Genomic DNA, 14,230 nt, shown 5'->3' with positions numbered 1-14,230 from the left:
TAAATCCACAATGAGCTCTTACAATAATAATTATTGTTCTTCTCATGATGTTTCTTTTTCTTTTCTTTTCATTGCAGTTAAATACGAAAGAATAAAATTCCTTGTTATTGCTCTGAAGAACTCGGTGGAGGTGTATGCATGGGCGCCAAAGCCATACCATAAATTTATGGCTTTTAAGGTGAGCCATCCATCATTTCTGTATAAAATGTGCCACTTGTGCACTGAACAGTGTCAGTCCAACTACCGTTAAATTGCGCTTTCCAAAATACACTTTCTCGTCTTCCTTCTTCTTTCCCCTAAAAGTGTTTCCTCATTTAGTTTTATTTCAGATTATTGCTCATGTTAGGACTAGAACAGCTACTTGCTCCAGCAGAAATCAACCACTGCTGAGATGACTCACGCAGTAAATTGGACAATACTCATATTTTAAGTCTCTGATTTATTTTCAGTCTTACTATGACAGTTTTATCATTTATCTATGTGCAAGTTTCAATGACCTAAAACTATTAGGTTATTACTCGGGTGTATGAGTTTATAAGCTTCTGAGTGATATTATCTGCCATGTCGTAAATCTGGATTGACTTTATATATTGAAATTTATCTTAGTTTTCGATTACGGAAACTTCAAAATTAAGCATTTTCTTTGCCTTTTGTTTAAGACATTATTGATCTCTGGGTGTCAGAGTGAGTTGTATAGTTTGCATTGGTAAACTGGATCAACCCAGCATGTTTAATAGATCCGCATCAACAAGTCCAGTTCAGGAAAGATGGCGACTCATTAGTATTACATTGCTACAGTACAAGAGTTTCTATCTTATGTTGATGTCTAAGATAAATCAATTCATTAGTGCTGCCGAGAGGAAAAAGACTAGAGTTATATCTATTGTTTCAGAGATTTAAAATTAATTCTGGATGGTCATTCTATGATTATGGAGCCCAGGGACTGGCAAAGTGGTAATAAATGCCTCCATACTGATTAGATAAAAGTGGTCCGAACCTGATGATCGGCGGACCATCTCATGTGTATGTGGGCGGGAACCTCCCAACTGTCGACCAAAAGATTGTGTTGTAGAACCTAAGGCTCGGATAGTTGGACCTCAAGGGTCAATGCGTTCCATTGTACGGGGGGCTCGAGAGATAGCTGTTGGCCAGCTTAATAAATATCAGACATCATAGAGGCATTTAAAAGTCAAATACTACCACCTACTCGTCCTTATGTAATACAATATGTCACAATGTGTCAAAATAATACCACCATACAGTTCCCAAATGATACTACTATACAATGAATAAAATCACCACCAGGGACAGAAAATGCTGCCATAGTAGTGACATTTCAAATTATTACATTTTGGGGTAAAGTTTGCACCAAAAGGAAGTCTGTCAGCAGTTCTGACCTTGCAAAACTGCTGATCTCAAAACATAGGAGTGATGTATAGAAGAAGAATTGCTGTAGAAAAAAAATTAAAGGGTTAATCTTATATTTTGTCTTCAGGAGCACACTGCTCCCCTGCTGAGCATATTCCTGCTTGTTAGGAGGAGGTGCACATTGATTGTTTGGACTATCAGTGGCATGGTTGGGTTACTGGTCTTAACTGTGCTCTCTTAGGGTACCGTTACACTAAGCGAAGCTCCAGCGATCCCGACAACGATATGACCTGGTAAGGATCGCTGGGGGTCGCTACATGGTCGCAAGTAAGCTGTCAAACAGGCAGATCTACTCAACGACGCAGCAACCATCCGGCAATACATATAACGACCTCGGCGGTCGTTGGTACCTTGTCACACAGCAGCTATTCTGACGACTCCCGCCTGCGTCCCCTAGTTCTGTGTCGCCAACGAGGTTGCTCATCGGCATCAAACACAGCGATGCATGCTGGCCAGCGGGACGCAAACAATCCAAAAATGGCACAGGACATTCGAGCACGATCAGCGATATCCAGCGGGGGGGCCGATCGCCGCTATGTGTCACATGTAGCGAGATCGCTGGCAAGGTCGCTGTTGCGTCACAAAATCTGTGACGTTTTATCGATCTCGCTAACGATCTCGCTACATGTGAGACGGGGCTTTTAGATGGTGCAGGCACAGAGAATTTTGCCTCTACAGTTTTGGAGGAGCACCAGGAGCTTTACATTTTGCCAGATCAAATAATCTGACCAACTTCATAACAGCTCTTGCAGGCTGTAGAGCAAAGAGCTTGCATGTGCGTGCTCCTCACCTAGGAAACCGATCACCTTTAATAAACTGAAAAGGTGGCTGATAGCCTAGATTATGAGCAATAACCAGAAATTTCAAAATCCCTTCATTCTTTACAACAGGAACGATTTTTGGCAAAATGTACACGGCAAAGTTGCTTGTTTTTATGAGCACTTTCCAAATGTAGCCACATTTTAGAGGTTGAGACAACCACTTTTTATGATTAAATGAGGTTTTATTTTGGCAGGCAGTTCCCAAAAGTTTGTCAGTCCCTTATCTGAAGTTCTCCTGGCTTCTCCTTTCATCTCCTCTGCTCTTGATGCTGGACTCAAATTATGTTCTTCTTACTAATTCTGCTGCTAAAATTGTACAGAAGGGTATACACCGTCTCCTCTTTAAAGTTGTCTATAGTTTTGCAGGGTTTTGACATACGTCCTTTAAGGAATCCATCATTAGAAAACCACCCAACCTATTTTTTTTTAACAAAGATTGTGATATGAATTTGTTTTAAATATATACTTTTAACTTAAAAACCTGATTTAAGCAAAAGGTCATTTTCTGTCGATGGCTTCCAATCTATAACAAATGGCTCAACTCTTTGACAACAGGTGGAGAGATTCCTGCTACTCCAGCCAATTATACAAAGCTAATAAATAACTGTATGGACAGCCCACATAAAGGTCCTTTTACACAGTCCGGAACGCAGTAAAAGTCCGCTGATCTGTAAACATTTACTAACCAGCAGTCATTTATTAGCCTGTTTACACAGGCAGACACAAATTGTTCTGTGCGCACAGGCTGCCATTGTTCTCAGCAGCGCAAGTCCTGTTTACACAGGATAGGGTGCTGCTGAGAATGAATATCTTTTGTGCTGCACAAGAAATTATTTCACGTAATGAAAAAAGCATTTTGCCCATATATCGAGTGATCGTCAGCTTGTTTTTACTGAAAGATTACCGTGAAACAACCATTATAAAGAGCGCTTTCTCACAATAATCTATCAGTCTAAGGGCAGGGACACACCACCATAGATTCTCTCATACAACAGAATGTTGGATGCTAATGCTCTGATCTGAGAGTTTTTATCAGTGTCAGCATAGGGCGATACAATTCTTTCGGAAGAGTTGAAGATGGATTAAATAAAAGTCTACAATCTATCCATCCATGGAAATCGGACTGCACTTAGATGTCATCCGAATGCAGTCTGAGATTTTCCACGAGCTTGGACTTGCAGGAAAAGTGCAATCAGGATACTGGATTAAACTTGGGCATGTAGCATCCTTTTCCTCAGACCTGCTTGGTCCGAGGAAAAAATCTGACATGTTCACAGTCCCATAGAGTAACATTGGTCCGAGTGCGAACAGATGTTTAGTCGGATCGCACTAGGACCGAAAATACGGCAAGGTGCCGTATATGTACCTTTAGTAATACCATACAGGACACATTTACTGTATAAGATTATCTCAGCACAGGAACATTTTTTTAACAAATCCAATTGTGGAGCTTATTTTTATTTCAAGATCTATTCATTAAAATTAACTTTTGTTCATGGGAAAACCCATTTAGGAACGTCATGCTAATAAGCTTTATTGGGAGAACAGATGCAATTTATAAATATACATTGTATCTGCATCTTATCTCAATGAGACATTAAATAGTTGCATCAGAGATGCTAATGATTGAAATGAGGTTTACTTTTATGCTTTCATAACTGAATGATCTAGAAAAAAAATTGCGGTTCAAATAAAATAATTTAGGTATAAAGCTTGGCACAGTTGAGACTACAATCCAAAGCTATAACCTTCAAATCAAAGGTTAGTTATGTGAGACTGTGCTCTTTATATCTGAGTATCAGCACTGGGATCAGCGGCGCGCGCTCACAGGCAGCAAGGTCCAAGATCAAACTGATTGGAAGTCTTTAGAGTTCTAAGCTAGAATCCCCGGCGCTGCCTTCAAACAACACAGATTTAAGGAGAGATGTAACAGGGGATTTCAGAGGAGACATACACTGGGAACATTGTCATAGGAGACATCGCATTTTCAATCAGGTTTATTTTATAATACATTTACTGCTTTATTTTCTGCTAAATCTTCCAAGACAAACGTAAGTCAAACAATAACGGCTGCTCAGTGAAAAATGTTGGTTCTGATCTATAATAAGCCTTGTGGCCTAGATTATGCACTCATAATGTAGCCGTGTAGGAAATGTAGGAAGGTAGATCTTAGGAAGGGGTTAAAAGCATATTTCATCTTATTGTTAAACATGTGCCATTATATAGGCCTATTTTAAAAAGGCTCCATGGTTTGCCCGTGGTCCGGGCAACATGAATCCGATGAGATGTTCCCTTTAATTTCATGCAACACTTTCATGCTGTTAAAGGGGTCTTATTTGAGAGTGACAATCCTGCTTTTAGGACCCCCTAGCAGACAGCTGATTTTGCCGGGAAAGCTGCAGCCAATCAGGCAATTTCCCAGTAAATACTGCTCCAAGGAAAATATAGTATTGGTATTTTTCGAGAGGAGAGCCTGGCATCTTTGCTATGCATATATGTACATTAATTAACTAGACAAGTCTCTTCCTTTACTGTGATGTGGCTTCATCAGGATTAGAACCAACAACCTCTATCATTGCAGGCAGCAGTTTAAAAAAATGTATGTAAAAAACTGCAGTTACTTTCTTAAAAGAAATCTGTCATCACCTGGGATTTTTTAGCCTATTAATATGGGCATACAGTAGTATGTGATAGCATGGTAAAAATAGTCATACCTGTATTCCTCATGTCAGCAGTATCCTTGTGGGGAACTGCTCTTTTATTCTTTTATGGTAATACATTCTTCCAGGCTCTGGGGCATGCAGTGCCTGGAAGAAAACTCTGCCTCTGGTCTTTACTAGCGTACCAGTCCCCTCCCATCAGTGTCACAGTGCCCTGTGAGATGTAGTGGTGGTCCCATAATCCTGCGCTCTGCAATAGCGTGATTATACTTGTTGTTTCCTCCTTCCTATGGGTATTGGCTTATTGTAACTGAGGAGTGGGGAGAGCACCTTATGATCGTGCACACTAGAGGTCACTGGAGCGGAAGAAGCAGTGACTTTGTGGCACCTGCACAGAAGAATAAAGAAGGGCGAAAAAATTTTGTGTAATCGTGCTATTGCAGGGTGCAGGCGAGTTCACCACAAAAAAAAAACCCAAAAACTATAAATCTCAACTAGAAATGAGAATGACACTGACCTGGACTCTGGACTGGAGTCCCTTGAATAGATGTGCTCATGTCTAGTCTCAACTATCCCAGATATAGCAGACAGTCCAGAATTTGGGTCTATGCCCTGCAGTCCTGGGAAGTTTGCTGAATGGTCCCTCACTACCACCGACCCCTCTGACATCTCCTCCTGCTGGGGTAGAAAAAATTGGTAAATGGGAATGGGTATTGGTGTGGTCAAAATGTACTGGTATGAGGCATGACAATTTGGTACCATCCCTTTAAAACAAGGCACCAGCTGAGACATTTGCAGTACACCACGCTCTGCTCTTTTGTATGTAACATCATAGATACAGAAGGGGCATAAACACCTGCTCTGCAGTACATTCCCTGACAGAAGTTATGTCGCTTATCCATGTTATGTAAATAAAAGCTTATAACCTGACGTTAAATTTATCCATTGGTTGCATAAATTATTCTTTTGAAAGCTGAATCCCTCCAAAATGTGGTTTAGGTTAAGAAAATTAATTGGCATCAATGCAGAAATATTGATCATTTATTGGACACAGAATGGTCAGATTTTGGCAAGACAAAAGTTTTGTCGCCTGGTCAAATAATGTACCCAAACCTAGTTTACATCCTTACCTGTGCTCAGTAAATGACCGGTTAATCAGTGGGTGTGTATAAAAAGAAGCCCAGCACCCCAGACCTTCACTTGAGCTTCAACTTGTGCTCTGACAGCATGCCAAAAATCCACCCTGTGACCAAAGCCTGGATTATCAAGAGGCTGAAGACCAGATCCACTGCAGAGTTGGCTCGCACCTTTAATGTGTCTCAGCGTCAAGTACAAAGCATTAAAAAAAGATTTGAAGAGACTGAAGAAGTGTTTGACAAGCCCAGGTCCGGCAGACCCCGCAAGACAACTGCTCAGGAGGAATGTTTGTTGGTTAGAAAATCCAAAGCAAGCCTTTCTTCCACTGCAGTAGAGCTCCAACAGGCCTGGTCACTTCAAGTCCCTGTGTCAACTAGAACACTTTGTAGGATTCTGTCTCGAAATGGCCTCCATGGTCGAATCAGTGCCCAGAAGCCAGCACTAAACAAAAGGCAAATAAAAAACCGTGTGGCATTTGCAAAGTCCCACAACCTGCTAAACAGATGGACGCTGGAAAAGCAGAAGAAGGTGGCTTTCTCTGATGAATCTTCAGTAGAATTACACCACAGCCGCCGCAAATACTGCAGGAGATCTACTGTAGCCCGTATGGATCCAAAATACACCCAGAAAACAGTTAAATTTGGTGGTGGAAAGATCATGGTCTGGGATTACATTCAGTATGGGGGTGTGCGAAACATATGCAAGGTGGAAGGCAATATAAATAGCCTAAAATATCAAGAAGTATTAGGTACCTCTTATATTCCAAATCATAAAAGGGGTCAAATTCTGCAGCAGGATGGTGCTCCATCTCATATATCCATCTCTACAACAAAGTTCCTCCAGGCAAAAAAGATCAAGGTGCTCAAGGACTGGCCAGCCCAGTCACCAGACAGGAACATCATTGAGCATGTTTGGGGTAGGATGAAAGAGGAAGCTTGGAAAACAAAACCAAATAATCTAGATGAACTCTGGGAAGCATGTAAGACTGCATTCTTTGCAATTCCTGATGACTTCATTAATAAATTGTATGAATCTTTGTTGAACCGCATGGATGCAGTCCTTCAAGCTTATGGAAGTCACACAAAATATTAAATATGACTCTAATAGCACCACAACTTCATTCACCAATGTTATGCAATATATATTTGTATTTTAAGTTAATTATTTGTTTGAATATCATATTACTTTCTGTGGGCGACAAAACTTTTGTCTTGCCAAAATCTGACCATTCAGTGTCCATTAAATAATCAATATTTCTGCATTGATGCCAATTTATTTTCTTAACCAAAACGACATTACGGAGGGTTTCAGCTTTCAAAAGAATAATTTATACAACCAATGGATGAATTTAACATCAGGTTATAAGCAGGGCTGTGGAGTCGGTAAGCCAAACCTACGACTCCGACTCCGACTCCTCAATTTCCCTTACACCAACTCCGACTCCACGACTCCGACTCCCACACATATTGCTTATATTTAAGTGAAAAATTTATTGTAGTACAATGTGAACCTCAGACATTTAATCATTTTTATGATCCAATAATCAAGATATTTAGATAGAACAGAATATATATTGGTGTACTACCCGGTTTTCATTCTTTTTGGTACAGATAAGATATGGATAGACAGATATGGATAAATGGATAGATAGAGCAGATTTCTAATCTGCTTTTGCTATTGAAAACATTATCTATGAGCTCAAAAACCTTTCAGGTGATGCAGTTTTTTAAAAAGCTGATCTGCTTTTGCAGCTGAAAAACGTATCCTCAAAAAACACAGGAAAAACGCTGTGTGTGAATGTAGCCTTAGATCAGGAATAGAACAGCCATTTATAGGACATTTCATAACTTTCCCAAACTCCTATGAAAAAATATTCAGCACATCCTGCATTGAATTACTGTACCCAATTTATTATATATTTTAGGAGTCGGAGTCGGTCCATTTTATACCGACTCCGACTCCACCAAAATGAGCACCGACTCCGACTCCACGACTCCGACTCCGACTCCACAGCCCTGGTTATAAGCTTTTATTTACATAACATGGATAGGCGACATAACTTCTGTCAGGGATTGTATGTTACATGGATAGAGGACACCACAGTCTGCTCCTGCTGTATGTATTGTAATAGACAAAGAAAGGCACATGCTCTACTTTTCCTGTATGTAGGATTTAACCTATTGATAACCCAGGAATTTTATAGTTTTTGCACTTTCAACTTTTCCTTCCCTTCCTCCAAGATCTATAATTGTTTTAGGCCAGGTTCACATCACGTTATGCAGACCGTTCAACGCATAGCGCTGACGGTCTGCGTTAATGCTGTACCGTTAGCGCGGATGCTTTATCTGTACTAGCAGTGATGGAGCCTCAGACACTGTAGCCCGCGTCCGAAGGTCCATAATAATAACGGCACATCACAAACGCATGCTGCTTTACAGCATGCGTCACGATGCACCCGACAATGGAGGGCAATGGCACCGTTAACGAACTGCCTAAACGTAATGTGAACCCTTATTCTTTCATCGATATTGCTGTGTCATTGTTTTTTATATTAATTATGCAAATTGTTTCTTCAGAGAGGAAGAGGACTAGAACTCTAGAACTCTACAGCCACCTATTGGAAGTAGCAATCCTACAAGTCAATGTCAACCCTTTAACGAGCCTTGTTACATGACTTAGGATAAAAGCCAAGCCAGAATCTCAATTTGCAGACACTGTTTCGGGGTACTGCCCCTCGTCTTGTTTTTTTATAGTTATGCCTATAAAAATGATATGGCAATCTGGCAAAAAAAATTCTGTTGACATTTTTTGAGATCCATACACAATCCCTTTAAAACAGTCAAGGCAGATCAATCACTAGTTTCCACAATGTAAACTGAATACATTATAAAATAGATCTTTTAGACCTTAGACCTAGTGTGACTAGTGTACTTACAGTGAAAATCCACATGGCTGTATGATTGTTTATTTGGAAATTTTCATAAAAAATGTGTACATGTAAGCAATATGCAAATTGCCTCTTGAGAGAAAAAGAGGACTTGAACTCTATAGGGCCACCTGTTGGTAGTAGCAATCCTACAAGTCACAATCAACCCTTTAACAAGTCTTGTAATATGACTTAGAATAATTTCACTATTCTGGTTGTCATTCATTTACCAGGTGTAATAGCTCATGGTTTACTACTCTGCTGTAGGTACAATTTACCTCAATCTACTCACCACACTTATATGTTCCAGTGATGGAACCAACCACAGATCCATAATCTAAATATACTAAGAGTGTGCATTACCTTTTGGGGACCTGTGGGTGCACTTAAGGACATTTGAGTCAAAGTGAAGGCTTGGAGGTGGAGATAAGTGGACATGGCATACTGCTGACTGACGCTCTCTTCTACTAAATAGGTGATAAATAATGGACCATTAGTGTCTAATTTTCTCTTTGTGTCTGTTCTTATTTTAGTCATTTTCATCCTTGCATCAAAAACCATTATTTGTTGACCTAACGGTGGAAAATGGACAGAGGTTGAAGGTTATTTTTGGGTCTACGGTGGGATTTCATGCCATTGATGTTGATTCTGGGACAGTCTATGATCTTTATCTGCCCACACATGTAAGTATTATAATATCGTTGTATCATTCAGCTCAATATGAGAACCCAGAAATGAAGAGAATAAGTGAGAGGGAGACCAAGCTCCATATTTAATGGCTCAATTCCATCTTCATAAATGGGTATTGTGAGACGGCTTGTCATGACTCTGTTTTTGGGTATCCCAGGACCAGGGGCTCCTTCCCTGTCCCAAATGCTAGGCCCACCCTTGCTTGCCCTGTTCCCAAGAATACTTCTGATGGTGAAGACGCTGGGGCCACGTACTTTGCCTTAGCTCCTGAATCCGCCCTCAATCTGTTCCCTTCCCCATCGAGGGAAGAGGAAAGTAGTAGTGTACTGTAATACACCAACCAGACTAGCAAGGTAATACAAACCGGGATAAAGGAAAATACAAATCATACAAATATACTCACACAAAACAACAGAGGTATACGCTGGGAAGTGGAGGATGGGGTCAAACCAAAGTGGGAGGAGGGGAATTAGCACATAATAATAATAACGGATGAGAGCAGGTTCACACTAAGCATGTGACAGTCTGGAGACACCGTGGTAAATGTTCTGCAGCCTGTAAAATTCTCTGGCATGACAGGTTTGGCAGTGGGCCAGTAATGTTGTGGGGAGGCATTTCTTTAAAGGGCTGCACAGCCCTCCATGTGCTAGCCAGAGGTACCCTGACTGCCATTAGGTACCTGGATGAGATCCTCAGACCCATTGTGAGACCATATGCAGGTACAGTGGGCCCTGGGTTCCTTCTGATGCATGACAATGCCAGACCTCATGTAGCTGAAGTGTGTCAGCAGTTCCTGCATGATGAAGGCATTGATGCTATGAACTGCCTGCCCATTCCCCAGACCTAAATTCCAATCGAGGACATATGGGACATGTCTCGTTCCATCCACCAACGCTACATTGCACTACGGACTGTCCAGGAGTTGACTTATTCTTTAATTCAGGTCTGAGAGGAGATTCCTCTGAGGAAAATCTGTCGCCTCATCAGGACTATGCCCAGGTGTTGTAGGGAGGTCATGCAGACAGGTGGAGACCACACACTACTGATCATCATTTCCTGAAGTTGGATCAGCCTGTAATTTGATTTTCCACTTTGATTTTGAGTATCATTTCAAATCCAGAACTCCATGGGATATTAATTTTGATCTACATTGATCATTTCTATGTTTTATTGTTCCCAATGCATTCCACTATGTAATTAATAAAGATTTGCAACTGGAATATTTCAGTCAGTGATATCTAGGAGGTGATAAACTTCACACAAGACCTCAAGCAGATTGGATTCCAAGGTCTAGTGTGAAGTTTTCACAATCAATGATGGTTTCGGGAACCATTTCTTCTGCTGGTGTAGGTCCAAAGTGTTTTATCAAGACCAAAGTCAGTGCAGTCGTCTACCAGGAAGTTTTAGAGCACTTCATGCTTCCCTCTGCCGACAAGCTTTTTGGAGATGGACATTTCATTTTCCAGAAGGACTTGTCACCTGTCCATACTGCCAAAAGTACCAATTCCTGGTTTGAAAACAACAGTATCACTGTGCTTGATTGGCCAGCAAACTTGTCTGACCTTAACCTCATAGAGAATCTATGGGGTATTGTCAAGAAGATGAGATACACCAGATCCAACAATGCAAACAAGCTAAAGGCTGCTATCAAAGAAACCTGAGCTTCCATAACACCTCAGCAGTGCCACAGGCTGATCGCCTCCATGCCATGCCACATTGATGCAGTAATTGATGCCAAAGGAGCCTCGACCAAGTATTGAGTGCATTTACTGAATATACATTTCAGTAGGCCAACATTTCTGATTTTAAAATCATTTTTTCAAGATGGTGTTATAAAGTATTCTAATTTACTGAGATAATGACTTTTGGGTTGTAGAGTCCATCTTATGCTACCACGAGTGTGAAAGCACAACCAACATTCAAAAGTGACCAAAACATCAGCCAGAAAGCATTGGTACTGAGATGTGGTCTTTGGTCTCTACCTGCAGAACGACTCCTTTATTGAGAGTGTCTTGATAATTGCCAATAATTTCCATCTGTTGTCTATTCCATTTGCACCAACAGCATGTGAAATTGGTTGTCAATCAGTGTTGTTTCCTAAGTGGACAGTTTGATTTACTTGGAGTTATAGTCTGTTGTTTAAGTGTTCCCAATATTTTTTTGAGCAGTGTATATTAGCTGAAAGAGCCCGACGTTGCCCAGGCATAGTAACTAACTGTGGTTAGTTATAACAAATTATAATGATTATATTACACATAAAAACATTTCACATCATATATTCAATACTACAGATTTGCAACACAATTTTACTAAACGATTACCTAAGTATTGATAGTATTTTATTTTCAACTTCTTCAAGAGCATTTTGATAAACAACATTTTTGGCTTTTCCTTTCGGTGCAAAGATGAACAAATTTTTGGCAGTTCCAACTCTTGAAGAGGCCACGTATAGTTGACCATGAGAAAAGCATTGAGATTGCAAATCTATCCCTACTACTTTCAAGGACTGTCCCTGAGCCTTGTTAATGGACATTGCAAATGCCAGTCAAAGTGGAAACTGGAGGAATTTAAAGTCAAAAGGCAAATCAGATGGAATGAGTGGAATTCTTGGAATGAAAATGTCCTCTCCTTTGGCAAATCCTGTTGCTGAGCTGTGTATCTAATTCTGTCCTGTATGATACTGTCTGCTGAGCTGTGTATCTAATCCTGTCATATGTGATACTTTTTGCTGAGCTGTGTATCTAACCCTATCCTGTGTGATACTGTCTGCTGAGCCGTGTATCTAATTCTATACTATGTGATACTGTCTGCTGAGCTGTGTATCTAATCCTCTCCTGTGTGTTATTGTTTCCTGAGCTGTGTACCTAATCCTATCCTGTGTGATACTGTCTGCTGAGCCGTGTATCTAATTCTATCCTATGTGATACTGTCTGCTGAGCCGTGTATCTAATCCTATCCTGTTTGACACTGTCTTCTGAGCCATGTATCTAATCCTATTCTGTGTGATACTGACTGCTGAACCGTGTATCTAATCTTATCCTGTGTGATATAGCCTGCTGAGCTGTGTATCTAATCCTATCCTGTGTGATACTGTCTGCTGAGCCGTGTATCTAATGCTATCCTGTGTGATACTGTCTGCTGAGCCGTGTGTCTAGTTCTATCCTATGTGACAGTCTGCTGAGCCGTGTATCTAATCCGATCCTGTTTGACACTGTCTTCTGAGCCATGTATCTAATCCTATCCTGTGTGATACTGACTGCTGAACCGTGTATCTAATCTTATCCTGTGTGATATAGCCTGCTGAGCTATGTATCTAATCCTATCCTGTGTGATACTGTCTGCTGAGCCATATATCTAATCCTCTCCTGTGTGATACAGTGTGCCAAGCCGTGTATCTTATCCTATCCTGTGTGACACTGTCTGCTGAGCTGTGTATCTAATCCTATCCTACATGATACTGTCAACTGAGCCGTGTATCTAATCCTATACTGTGTGATACTGAGCTCCCCCTGCAGTCTGTGTCAGAGGGTGATCTGTGTCGGCATGGTAATAAATTCAATAGCCCAAAATGGTGACGTTTCGGCTCAAGATGTGAGCCTTTTTTAAGCAAGAAGTGTTGTCTTATTATTCTTCTAAATGCTATTCCTGTTTAGGATTTTGCTCTACCTCAGTAGCAAATAAGGTAAAGCTAATTTTAGCCACTGGTATGTGCTGGAACGTGGCCCAGACCTAGATGTGGGAGGTTTCCATATATTGATAGAAATATGTAGCGTCTTTAAAGGGAATCTGTCACCCCTTTTTTCCAATATGAGCTGCCACCACCGACATCAGGGGCTTATCTACTGCATTCTGTAATGGTGTAGATAAGCCCCCGTTGTAACCTGAAAGATAAGAAAAATGAGTTAGATTATACCCACCGGGGGTGGGCGGTCCAGTCAGATGGGTGTCGCGGTTCGGTCCGGCGCCTTCCATCTTCATACGATGCCATCCTCTTCTTTCCTTCCTGTCGTGGCTCCTGCACAGGCACACTGCTCTGCCGTGTTGAGGGCAGAGCAGAGTCCTGCAGTGCGCAGGCGCCGGAGCCACGACGGGAAGGAAAGAAGAGGATGTCATCGTTAGAAGATGGGAGACGCCGGGCCGGACAGCGACAACCATCGGACCGGACCGCCCACCCGGTGAGTATAATCTAACTCGTTTTTCTTCTCTTTCAGATTGCATCGGGGGGTTGATCTACAGCATTACAGAATGCTGTAGATAAGCCCCTGATGGTGGTGCCGGCAGCTCATATTCGAAAAAAGGGGTGACAGATTCCCTTTAATAGATGGGACAATGTGCTGGCAGCTTCCATTATCTTGGCTGGTGTTATCACTTATAAGAGGATAAAATAAAACTTAATCAATAGAGAATTTAATAACTCTGCAGTTCATTAACATAAAGCAATGCTTGTTAGGAAGAAAACAGTATGGTAGTCAAGTTCTTATAGGTGTTCTTTAGAGGAACCACATGTTCAAGCTCAATTCTTGCTGCATTCTCCATGTCTATAGGATCTTTACCCAAAGGAAAGCAGG

The 14,230-nt window shown here is 41.1% G+C and overlaps 1 protein-coding gene across 1 annotated transcript in view; it reads left to right on the top strand.

Moving 5' to 3' along the window:
- The window catches only part of NRK (Nik related kinase), a 427,476-nt gene that overhangs the window by 374,053 nt on the left and 39,193 nt on the right, over positions 1 to 14,230 (top strand). Inside the window, exons 28-29 of the mRNA XM_073543628.1 lie at positions 78 to 178; positions 9,506 to 9,655. Coding sequence (XP_073399729.1) covers positions 78 to 178; positions 9,506 to 9,655 — 251 coding nt within the window. The remainder of the gene's footprint in view (positions 1 to 77; positions 179 to 9,505; positions 9,656 to 14,230) is intronic.

The sequence above is a fragment of the Dendrobates tinctorius genome, unplaced genomic scaffold (genome assembly GCF_039654945.1).
Source record: "Dendrobates tinctorius isolate UK_male_01 unplaced genomic scaffold, ASM3965494v1 ptg000133l, whole genome shotgun sequence".
In the NCBI taxonomy this organism is placed as follows: domain Eukaryota; kingdom Metazoa; phylum Chordata; class Amphibia; order Anura; family Dendrobatidae; genus Dendrobates; species Dendrobates tinctorius.
This window is presented reverse-complemented; position numbering and strand designations above follow the sequence as displayed.